A 12,706-nucleotide genomic window follows, 5' to 3' on the forward strand; every position below is an offset into this window, starting at 1 on the left:
TATATCAATAATGCCTAGTAATGTGTCAGACATTCCGTTATAGGACACTATCAACAATAAACGCGTAAAGCGAAGAAAATTCACCAACTGAGGTGTCATAGATTAGGAAACCTTTCTACAGAACAAAAATCGCGTTTTGATAAAATAGCATGCATTCATACCTAGGGCTAATAACATACGTATTCACCACGTTGTCTCTCTGAAGTAGTTCCTGCAGAGTACAGTGTTCCAATGTCTATTCATCATGTCATCTTTCTTCAGCCCGAAGGAACCCCCAAAGAGTACAATGTCCCTGTCCTGATTGACTTGAAGCAGGCCACCAGCTTCTCCAAGAATGTCCCCATCACTCTACCACAGAACGTTGTCTGTGGATCACAGACCGCTAGAATCACCGCCATTGGTCAGTGATAAAATAAAACAACACATTTGCATATCCAGATGTTCACAGTATATCAAGCATCATGGCGTTACAAAATCTCGATTGAATAACTCAATTTCTAAGATTAGTGGTAGCTTGCCAATTTGATTCTGTCTTCTTCAGTGGGTAATCTTAAAAAAAAAATGTCATTTCAGAGATGCGATATATCTATAATGTATCTATTCAGTTCCCACGTGGGTATGCTAGTTAATTTAAGAAAATAAAATGGAATGATTTGAACCGTCTTTATGGCAATATATACAAACTGTACAGGTATGCCTAGAATTTAATGCGGCAACTGTTTTATCCGACAAACGTCTCTGTAACCCTGTCATGTTCGACTAGGTGACCTGTTGGGCCCAACTATAAGTGGACTAGACAATCTTCTGCGTATGCCTACCGGATGTGGCGAGCAGACGATGCTGGGGTTGGCCCCGGATGTGTTTGTAACCAACTATCTGACAGCAACCAAACAGCTTACAGGAGACATAGAAGACAAGGCAATCAAGTACATGGAATCTGGTATGTCGGTGGTGCCTCCCGAACCAATTTAAACTCATGAATTCCATACCCTTCCCAACAGAAAGTTCCCCGATCCACTCAGCGCTGTGATAGTCATACATGTGTAGAATAAGGACAGCCATAGTGCGACCAAACCTTGTGGATCGGGATCTAGATTCACTGGTTGATGTTTCTGCTTCTCCAAAATCTTCGGAATAATGGATAGCAATAATGGGCGAGGGAATGAAATGATAAACATTCAATACCATAAACTCCCTTCTCACAGACCCGTGAAGATTCCGGGGTAGAATAGGTCTTCAGCAGCCCATGCTTGCCGTAAAAGGGGACTATGCTTGTCGTAAAAGGCGACTAACGGGATCGGGTGGTCAGGCTCGCTGACTTGGTTGATGCATGTCATCGATCCCAATTGCATGGATCGAGGCTCATGATATTAATCACTGGATTGTCTGGTCCAGACTCGATTATTTACAGACCGCCGTCATATAGCTGGAATATTGCTGAGTGCGGCGTTAAACAACAAACCAAACCAAAACCAAACCCTTCTCGCAACAGCATGTCAACGTTTACTTTGAACTTACATGTCACCAATCTCCTCCAGGATACCAGAGAGAGCTGACCTACCAGCACAAGGATGGCTCCTTCAGTGCGTTTGGTGACCGTGACCCATCTGGCAGCATGTGGTACGTTCTGTTAAGACACATGAATTTCTTAGACACACATTTTAAATACGATGTGTACATTTCAAACGCACATACTCCATTAGATGAAATAGATATTATTTTATATTCTTCAGTTAAGTACCATAATAATATCTCGCAGGAGTTTGCGCGTTAGATTATGTTCGGTATTTTTGCTCCCAGGTTGACAGCGTTCGTTATAAAGACGTTCCATCAGGCTAAACCATACACCTTCATCGACGACGATGTCCTCACACGAGCTATCGACTGGATGGTAGCGAGACAGAAGGCTGATGGTTCTTTCCCTGAACCAGGCCGGGTCATCCACAAGGACATGACCGTGAGTCCAGACTGATCACCCTTCGTTTGACAACATGTATTACATCTTATTGTGTTTCATTGATATATGTATAGGTTTGTACTGTTATTGTACAAATCCCATTGAATGGTCCAATACCAATAATATTATTTTTTTTAATATGGTTTGTAATTACACACAGTCAACTTCTTTAGTAACACACGTGATGACCTGCAACTTCTCAGCGACTGTCTTTTGGCATTGTCCTTTATGCTGCGTGTCATGCACCTGCAATATTATGAATATAACTGTAAATAATCCCCTTTCCGTTTTTATGTGTTTGTTGTGGTCATTTATATGAATACCTTGAAACATGTTTTACGTTAATAATGACATTAATTATTATATGTCCGTGATTTCTTCTCAAGGGAGGTTCTAACAAAGGTGCTTCATTGACGGCATATGTTCTTATCGCCCTTCTCGAGAACAACGACCTCGTTGGGGTAAGTGAATCTTTATTTAAGAAATAAACGAGTAACCATCAAATTGCGACTGTATATTCGAATTTCCAGGAATAGCGTCAGGATAGAACACTGCTTAATCGTGAAATAAACCACGCTCCGTTCTTGATTGTTCTTTACGACTTATCGTGTAGCTATATTATATGTGGAGATAATAGTTACAGGAACATTGGGACATGTCTTCATCACTAATAAATAGACACAAACCCTGGCTCTACATGTTCAGTTGAGCATGTTATTTTATTTCATGCACTCATTATTGCACAATAATACTTCCTTTGTGGCGTCTCTTGAATTCAGGCTGCCTACATCTTCTTGTAATTTGCACAGAATGTCCAACAGCGGATACGCACAGCCACGACTAAGGCTCTTCAGTTCCTTGAGAATGAGACTCCAGCAGATGACTACTCTCTGGCCATCATCACCTATGCCCTGCAGCTTGCCGGCAGCACCAAGACCGACACTTCCTTTGCCACACTAAACTCTCATGCTATTGTAAAAGGTAGCATCGATGCTCTTTCAACTTCTGTATAACTTAAACTCATATTCAACTATGTCCACCAAGGCCACGGTACAATAAGACCGTTTTGGGCCAAACGGATCTGCAGAATTTAAAAGAAGGAGTAAAAAGACATTTTGAAAGGAGATGTATTACATGAATGAAAATGCGATTCATTTCAATGCTTTGAACTGAAATGTATCATAAGGCTTATTTAGGTTTTAAGGAAGGGGTTGTCTAATTTTTGCACATTAGCAAATCTTACAAACTAAGTTTCTTACCGTAATCGAAAAGGTATACACGTATCTCGTAAACAGTTCATCGTTGGTCACGGACATGCTCATGCCTTACATTTTCTTTTTGAAGTTAATGTGTTGGTTAACTACGTTTCCAGATGGATTCAAGTACTGGCACCGTCCTGAGGTCAAGACAACACAGTCCACCACCAAGTACTGGAGGCCACCATCAACCAAGAAGGCCATCGACATCGAGATGACGGCATACGCTCTGCTGATATTCGGCGAGAAAAACGATTTCAGCGGCGGCCTTAACATCATGAAGTGGTTGGCGTCACAGCGTAATCCCCACGGCGGATTTTCCTCCACCCAAGTTAGTGTTATATCTACATTGTTAGGAAAAATAACTGGTTCTTATTACAATCAAGACCCACTTCGCCTTCTCTTGAACTCTTGTCTTAAAGTACAGAACGCGCGGTAGGCCCGCGTCGTTGATTTCATTTTAGAATATCTCAAACGCATTAGATATAACAGTATACCTATTAGAGAAATTGTCTATAAGCCAAAGCATCATTGGTGAGGTCGTTGTGCGTGCGTGCGTGTATTAAAATGGATGTGACTGTTGATCGTGTTGAGTGCAATAAACTCTTCTTGAGTCTTCTTCTTCACACTGGTATGGGGCTCTGTCATATTCTTTCAGGACACGGTGTTGGCCTTGCAGGCTCTGTCTGAGTTCGCCAAGATGGCATACTCCAACAACTTCAACATCCAGGTGACAGTGAGCAGTGGCAGCTTCAGACACCAATTCTCCGTCAACCAGAACAACGCGCTCGTGCTCCAGAGTGTCGAGGTGAGTACACTCCAATACTCTTCTTTCATCTGCACACTCACACGCTCTACCATGTCAATACTGAACTCGCACACATTAAAAAATGTGCATTAACATTCGCCCATTTATCCAGGTATGAAATGCTCAGTTCTTGACTAGTTCGGCCACTCTTGAGTTTCCTAAAATATTTTTAATGTTCATAAATTTTAAATTCGTTAATCCATATCCCTTCCAAGTTAACTGGCCCGGATCTTCAAATTGAACTTACCAAATCATGGGCAGTACCTATTGTTAAGTATTAATGCTCCCTAAAGCATCCCTGGACTAACTGCTTTTCATTGTATGTTATACTTTATATATTACATATTCACGATTTCGTACCCGTTTTTACCTGCAGCTTCCATCCATCCCGAGCAGCGTCAATGTACAGGCTACAGGGTCCGGCATCGCTCTTGTTGAGGTCGGTGGCATCATACGCATACTAGTAGCATGCAACATTGAGTGAGTAGAGTTTTACGCCGCTCTAGCAATATTCCAGCAATACCACGGCGGGGGAACACCTGTAATGGCTTTTACGAGTTGTACCCATGTAAGAAAACGAAACCGGGTCTTCGGCGTGGCGAGCGAACCTTTTCCACTTCAGACCCATCGCAAAAACGCGCATTAACTATGATTATTTGTGTGCAGGTACGACGAAGCACCTGTGTTACTTAACTGCGAACATCGTCATCATGGTTATATACATACATGCCATTTCGAAATGAGATCATGTTCATTTCTGTTTGAGACAGTTTACTCTATACTGATAAAACTTTTCTTTTTTACATGATGGCATTTGATATAAATGTTGAGTTACGTGTACATATATAAGTTGAGTGTTAAGTTAACGCTGATAGTGTATTAAGATGTGGTGAAAGTACATTTCTTAAAATGCCGTTCAGGTCGCCGTGTTCTTCAACGTTGAAGCTGAGGTGGAGGAGCCAACGTTTGATGTGACTGTCAAACTTCTGAGTGAGGACATCAACTCCATCACCGTCCAGACCTGCACCAGGTGAGGGTGGGGGCAGCCATCACACTTACTACCGTCAGACATAACACATATGTACCCTTTTACATCAGGACCGCCTCCGTGGTCTAGTGGTAGAGCGTCCGCCCAGAGAGCGGAAGATCCTGTTCGATCCCCAACCGCGTCATACCAAAAGATGGTACTTGCTGTTACACTGTCTGGCGCTCGGCATTAAGGGGCTAAATCAGGGACTGGTCGGCTCGGAGTCAGTATATTGTGTTTGAGTGGGGTATTCATGTTAAACTGCGGCATGGTATCTCAGTGAGCTAGCACTATATATCGGCATCAGTCCGGACTAGTACAAACAGCCACACACACGTACGTCGCCATATAAGTGCATTAATCTTGGACGCGACGTTAAACCCAAATTACACCTCTCCTCACCTTCGACAACATGTCGATGTCTTCCGTCAACTAATTGGGAGTAACGCATTTTCAGAAGCTGAAAGACAGAACATTGCCAACAACTGCCATGATCAGTAGCGCCAACAATAACATGGACGACCGTTGATAATGAGATACACCCTGTTTGTATCAGTCTGTTTTACAAACCTTTATTGCACAGTGACATGTGTTAGTCCAGTGGAGGATCATCCAGTGGAGATCTATCGGCAATGATCTATCACGACGTCATAGTGTTTTCTTGACGGCTTACATCAGACGCTTTATCCCACTTCGAGTTGCCACACCAACATAGATCTACTTGTCATACACTCACACACGCACGCAAACACACACACACACACACACACACACACACACACACACACACACACACACACACACACACACACACGTGCATGCACGTCGCTGTTTACATAAACTCGACGTGAAGTAAAAACACATTTCACCTCACCTACACACCTTTGCAATGTGCAATTGCATACTGATGGAAAACATTGAAATAGTATATAATTGTTTTAATTAATCATCTGTTTCAAATGCTTCAACTCTCCTTTTCGCTTCAATACAACTGCAAGGTTTGGTCATCGGACATAATGAAATACAGAAGGTTGGCTATAATGAGTTAAAGAGGATGATATTCCTCCTTCTGGAGAAAAATCTAATCAGGAGCAAGTCGGGTTCCAAAGATGAACGTATGTTTGTTGTGTCTTTAAATCCAACTCCCAAGAAGATCAGCTTGGGTTAACGACTTGCTCATCTTCAAATATTGGAACCATGTTTCCCGCAACCCATTAACATCAATCTTTTTGACATGTGTTTGCGAAGGCTATGTATTTGGTATAATTTTAAGTTCCGAACATTCAATGGTCGAAATGAACAAGTTTAATTTCGATTCATATAAATATGATAAGTATGATAATGATTTATAAATGGTTTACTCCATTCGTTTAATAATGCATAAAAAATACATAACGGTAATAAAGGACTATTACATATCAGTACCACGTTGCCTCCTCAGATGGTTGTCGACCGGCGCAAGTGGCATGGCAATTCAGGAACTCGGTGTTCCCTCCGGCTTTGATGCCGACCTTGAAACACTCACCAAACTGAAGACCCTCAAGAGGGTCGAGACTCCCAACAAGAAGGTGGTTCTGTATTTTGATGAGGTGAGATATTATCCGTCACCATCCCTTCTCGTTGACTTAATCCATGGTACTGGATTCATTTTATTTAATTAAATGTATTCATAAACACTGTAAATTTATTTTCATATGTTTATATACCGGCTCTTTGATATGTATCACATCAAAGATTACAATATTTGTATAATTCAAATCTTGCCCAAAATGAACGTATTTCGTAAAATCTATGCTTTAGTCTCTCCAAATAAAGATTGCGTGGAGCGATGCTCATGATATCAATCACTGGATTGTCTGGTCCAGACTCGATTATTTACAGACCGCCGTCATATAGCTGGAATATTTATTGTTGAGTGCGGCGTTTAACAACAAACCAACCAACCAACCAAATAAAGATCGGTCGGCATGTCAGTGAACTTCCTTAATAGTTATAACTGCCTCCGTGGTCCAGTAGACAGAGCGCCTGCCCGGAGAGCGGAAGGTCGTGGTTTGATCCCCGACCCAGTCGTACAAAAAGGCGTTAAAAGATGGTACTTGTTGTTACCCCACCTGGCCCTCGGCATTAGTATACTGTGTCTGAGTGGAGTATTCTTGTCAACTGCGGCGTGGTATATCAGTGGGCTGGCACTCTAAAATCGGTATTTTTTCTGACTAGTACAATCAGACACACACGCACACACGCACACGTGCAACAATCTTGAACGCGATGTTAAGCCTCAGTTCGACCCACCTCACCCTTAATAATTACAATCCAGCTTAAAATAATTTAAAAATATTCAGGGCTACAATGGTATTGTGCACATTGGCCTTACTGGAACAAAACTTTATGACAAGATTCTACTGTTTGTGTTACTAACTCGACTCTGCTAATGTCACAGATCGGGACCACCCCAGTGTGTCTGTCCGTCACCCTCCAGAGAACAGGTCTTGTAGCCAAGTCACAGCCCGTCCCTGTCAGAGTCTACGACTACTATGAGCCAAGTAAGTGTCAAATTCTATCATCATCGATGTGTGTCTGAGGCGCCGCAATAAGATCTTAACGTTATATCCCTAAGTCGCACCGGGACCGCTGAACATGTGGTCGAATCACGTAACTCGCCCTGAATATGATTAAGGTCCGTCAGCAGCATATTCGTGATCATGGGTTTCATAATAGCTGTAAACGTCAATTTTGACTTTTCGTGCACATTTAGTTAACATGCTGTGATTTAAATCAAATACTGTTCAAAGAGGCGTTACAACCACCCACAGTGAGTAGTAGACAGATGTCTAACGGGTTCAGTTGGTCAGGCTCGCTGACGTGGTTGATGCATGTCATCGGTCCCAATTGCGTGGATCGATGTTCATGAGGTCAATTACTGGATTGTCTGATCCAGACTCGATTATTTACAGACCGCCGTAATATAGCTGGAATATTGCTGAGTGCGGCGTTAAACAACAAACAAACAAACAAAAACAAAACAAAACAGAATAATGCGTGTGTCTGCTCACTCATTCTGGATATTGCCTCTTTGAACATCAAAACCTTTAGGATTATGTTGCACTTACAAAGCACACTGCTATCTGCCAATAGAATGCGTTCATTTCCTTTTTCAGCCAATCAGGTGACAGCATTCTACCAGTCCAAGCTTCTGAAGAATGCCAACATCTGTAGCGTGTGTGTGGAGTGTAAAAACTGCGTGGTGAGTTCTGAGATGTGATGTTAGGTATAACACATCGAAAACCTTTGATGTAAAAAACTACACCGCGACCCCGGATAACTGAATATCACCTTGGAGATTAAATACAAGAATTGATATTTTGATCTTGCTACATTTATAGTCCTATGGTCTAACGATGATGATATGTTATATCGTTATCCATTACTTAAATGCACTTCCATTGTACTGTACAGTAAACTGCGTTTATAACGAACTGACCGATATAACGAACCTATTTCTTAGTCCAGGCCAATTGCTGTATATATGCTTTTAACAAACTACGGTTATTAGGAAATAAAATTAGTGGTCCCTTTGAGTTCGTTATAACCGTAGTTTACTGTATCTGTATAATATAATCGAAGATATGTGAACAAAACCAGGTAAACAGACAACTGGGTTTGGGTGTTGTCTCGTCTTGATGATACACTACCTTGTCGATGAACTCAAGTCAGTTTCAGGGGAGTTACGATGTAATATATACCGTGGTAGAGCACACAAAGCCTTCCATTAGTACATGTTCCTCTAATTATGTCTGTCAGTATGATTTTCCTGCAGACAATGTGTGTTTCAGCTGTGTGATGTGTGTATGGTTGCACGGCAGACAATGTGTGCATCAGCTGTGTGATGTGTGTATGGTTGCACGGCAGACTACGTGTATATCAGCTGCGTGATGTACGTATGGTTGAACGGCAGACTATGTGTGCATTATTTGTGTGATGTGTGCAAGATTTCACTGCAGAAATTATTTGACAACTTTGACGTCTGTATTTCTAGGCCAAGGCCGGGAGATGAACACACTGAGAGAACCACCACACAGAGATCACGTCACATTCGGAAACATCAAGAAGGAAGAATGTGTTCTACACATTTCATGTTGCAGGTTTATGTAATAAAATGTCCATTATAAACATACTCTTTGTTGTATTGAATTTATCACAACGTCATCGGCAGAGAATAACTCATCTCGATTATTCGCCGAAACAAATAGCATGTGGCGTAAAAGGAACAAAAGCGGTTAAAATTATATGAATTATGCACAAAAAAATCATCGAATGTCTAATAGATGGCCGAGACTATATTGCAGTACAGTAAACTACGATTATAACGAACACGCTTATAACGAACTGCGGTTATATTGAACTAAAATTAGTGGTTCCTTTGACTTCGTTATAACCGTAGTTTACTGTACTTCCCATGGGCTATGCAAAGTCTCTTTCGTTCAAATGTTTATCCCATTGAAGCGAGAGATGTACGACAATTTCAGCCGTCGTACAGCCCGTACCTGTCGTTCGGAATAACCCGTGTGAGCCTTTTCGAGGTTGCATGATTAGAAAACATATTTCGACTGTCACTTTCCTGATCTGGTAGGTGGCGCTCTGATTGGTCGGGTGAAAGATCGTTCTGACGTGACCCCGTAAGGGGATGTCCTTAGACCTTTGTGAAGCAGTAGCAAGAACTAACATCTGATTTAAATGAGGTGGTGACTATCCCGTGGTCGTTTTTCTGTATATCTCACTTCCGTAGATAACGAATATCTCCATCACGGCAGGCACACTACAGACATTCATGAATAGGTTGTTTGAAGGTATTATTGTCAATTAATTCAAGGGATTACAGCCTGTTTGTCTTCTCCCAACACAATTGTTGCAATTGGTAGGTGGATATAGATGTGTCAACATGACACTGTACATGCACATAATAATCAACATGGATGAATGAATGCTAATGATAATTAATCAAATGACTCGTCAAAACCTCAAAAAGAATGTTCGTGTTTACACCGGGTGTGTACTTGAACAGTATTTTAGTTAACTCGCTATAAGGAAAGCCTGTTGTAACGCTGACGTTGACCAGCTTGGGGAAATCCACGGGTGCTAGCTTGGTACTGACAAACCAAATACTATAACCACTGCAAGTCTAAGATTCGAACCCCCGAGCATAGGTTCCTAACATACCTGAGGGATGCAACTAAACACAAAAAATGGCGGTGTGGAAAAACCGTATCATTATAAATCTGTAAAAACATGCTACTTTATGAGTAGTTCGCTGAATAGTTTTTTACAACTGGAACTGTGTATTGGTGGATGACTTAGTTGTTTTCTTGTATCCGTCCTCAGCAAAATTCAGGCTGAGATGGAACCTGAAAATAATCAGGACCAGACCATCCAGTGATCGATATTATGAGCAACTTAACGTTCTACGCGGCTGGAGTACGATGACGTGAAACGGGTCTGAATGCACCAACAATGGTTACCATGTCCACTTCATTTAGCAAGACTTGTAAGAAATTAGTTTTGTGACAAAAGTGGTATTTCGAAGTCATAGAAATTCTCACGGAGCTTGTGAATCCTTCCAAAAAATGTGGATGTATTTGCAAACACATTTGCTGGATGTGCCATCGAATGCACTTTGCATGACTTTTTGTTTTGAAAAAAAATTGGATGCAATGGTGTTGGTATGGGAGTATGATATCTTGATTTTGAAACATATATATATTTGGGAAGATATTTCCTAAATTAATTAAAACCATACACTTGTTGGTCAATTTTAAATGAATGTATGAACACCTTAATCTTATCATGAGTTGAATCGTCATATTTCGTGTTGTCATGAAGATTCATTACCTAACATCATCAAACATCTTCAGCAAAGATGGAGATCGCATCTCAGTACATTATTTCGTAGCAAAACACAATTACAAGACTTGATCCTGACTTCAAACGTAACTTTACAGCTAAAACATACTGCACAAAACCTTTTAAACACTGGCATGTCAATGAAAAACGATACAGACAGCATACATTGGTACCAACATAAATATTTCTACCAACAAAATCACTTTGCATGAAAGTGTTAATATACCATATTAAATAGTCTTAAAAGCCGTCAATCTTATTGAATGTCCAGATGGCATTATTGGATTCGATTGTTTGTATACAGCGATGTCATAACAAGCCAACTGACTGCCAACATGACGTACAAACAGCATATTCCTTTTCTCGGTACAAACACCATATCATTCTGCTCCAACCAAAGTCAACCAAAGTCTGTCTGCCCTACATGAAATAACTTCTCTGAGAGGCATTTAGAAGTTGGATTACTAAGGATAAGATATATGGATGAACAACTTCTTTATTACGATTAGGAGGGACGTTTCGGTGTAGGTTCTAACACCGTTATCAAGCAAGTTATGTACAGAGTGTTGTTGCTTTAAGTGTTCAAGAGGTCGCCTACTGCCCTGGCAATTTCGGCTGACCTGTCCCTCTTTGGGACTCATGTGTGTAAGTAGGGTACACATATCTATTGCGAGTTTGGTATTCTTAGAATTTCTGTTTTTGTATGATTTATTTTTTCGTATATTTATATAATTTATTTTTTTATTTTTGGCTGTTCTGTTATATATGTTCGAGCAGCTGTGCATCTCTCAGATATAGAGTTAGTTTGGCCTTCACTACAATCAACTCATCAAAGACCCCTATCAGTCATAATCCTTCTGTTATACTGGCTTCACCCTTTTGTTTAGAAAACTGAGTTCGCTGGTCAGCATGTTTACTACCCTTTTGTGTAGATAACAGGCTTCACTCCAGTGTAACTACATCTGATATCTTCTCTATACGACATTTAGGCAAGGAGAAGGCATTCCCATGAGAAACAATTGTTCTTCACTCCTTGTTGATATGCTTCATAATGTATATAAATCGGAATTTGGCCAAATAAAAACACAGGAATTTAACTTAAGCTTCGGGTATATCGATGGCCAATTATCGCTCAATAATGGGTGCCACCGGTGGAACGTGACACGTTCACCTATTAGAGAACTCCATGGTATCATCACTACTGCTTTTAGGAGAAAGGTCTAATGATTATCTAACAACGCGACAGGACTGGACCAGACAATCAATTACTGATTGTCAACATGAGCAACGATCCAAGCTTTCATGATACGCGTTTTCTCCATCCAGTGCGGGTTTGTTGGGAACAATATGTCCCAATTATCCCAGGGGCCAAAAGCGGAGGATATGGTTGTCACATAGGTTGTCTTATCTTTCCCGACATCATGGCTCATTGCTCTTGCGGCCAACCTACGGTTTCTGTTGCCAAGGCTGGATTGTTTGCACGACGCCGTGATATATATGAGATAGTGAGAGTTGCGGCACAAAACAGCATACGCTCATTCGTGATACGATTACACTCAATCAGACAGGTTAAACCTTGGAACCACCCAACACCCATCTCTGTCAGGTCTTAATAATTCTGATCTCATACCTAGTGGACACCACTGCAGCAACATGAACATTCCACTGTATGACTTCAGTCTTGTAAGTCGTGAATGTTTGTACATGTATGTGTCAATGTAGAACGTTTGTGGTTATACAGTAGTACACTGAGTTATTTA

General features: G+C 41.1%; 1 protein-coding gene across 7 annotated transcripts in view; it reads left to right on the forward strand.

Moving 5' to 3' along the window:
- LOC124117060 (CD109 antigen-like) overlaps positions 1-9,222 on the forward strand; it is an 87,089-nt gene extending 77,867 nt beyond the window's left edge. For all 7 annotated transcript variants that reach the window (XM_048387584.1, XM_048387582.1, XM_048387578.1 and 4 more), the window contains exons 24-37: positions 262-400; positions 764-940; positions 1,539-1,620; positions 1,801-1,957; positions 2,344-2,418; positions 2,767-2,938; positions 3,330-3,544; positions 3,872-4,021; positions 4,398-4,460; positions 4,942-5,051; positions 6,490-6,637; positions 7,489-7,591; positions 8,207-8,292; positions 9,085-9,222. In XM_048387584.1, coding sequence (XP_048243541.1) covers positions 262-400; positions 764-940; positions 1,539-1,620; positions 1,801-1,957; positions 2,344-2,418; positions 2,767-2,938; positions 3,330-3,544; positions 3,872-4,021; positions 4,398-4,460; positions 4,942-5,051; positions 6,490-6,637; positions 7,489-7,591; positions 8,207-8,292; positions 9,085-9,102 — 1,695 coding nt within the window. In that variant the 3' untranslated portion in view covers positions 9,103-9,222. The remainder of the gene's footprint in view (positions 1-261; positions 401-763; positions 941-1,538; positions 1,621-1,800; positions 1,958-2,343; positions 2,419-2,766; positions 2,939-3,329; positions 3,545-3,871; positions 4,022-4,397; positions 4,461-4,941; positions 5,052-6,489; positions 6,638-7,488; positions 7,592-8,206; positions 8,293-9,084) is intronic.
- The last annotated feature ends 3,484 nt before the right edge of the window (positions 9,223-12,706 follow it).

This window comes from Haliotis rufescens, unplaced genomic scaffold (assembly GCF_023055435.1).
Source record: "Haliotis rufescens isolate VD_foot unplaced genomic scaffold, xgHalRufe1.0.p SCAF_7, whole genome shotgun sequence".
Classification (NCBI taxonomy): domain Eukaryota; kingdom Metazoa; phylum Mollusca; class Gastropoda; order Lepetellida; family Haliotidae; genus Haliotis; species Haliotis rufescens.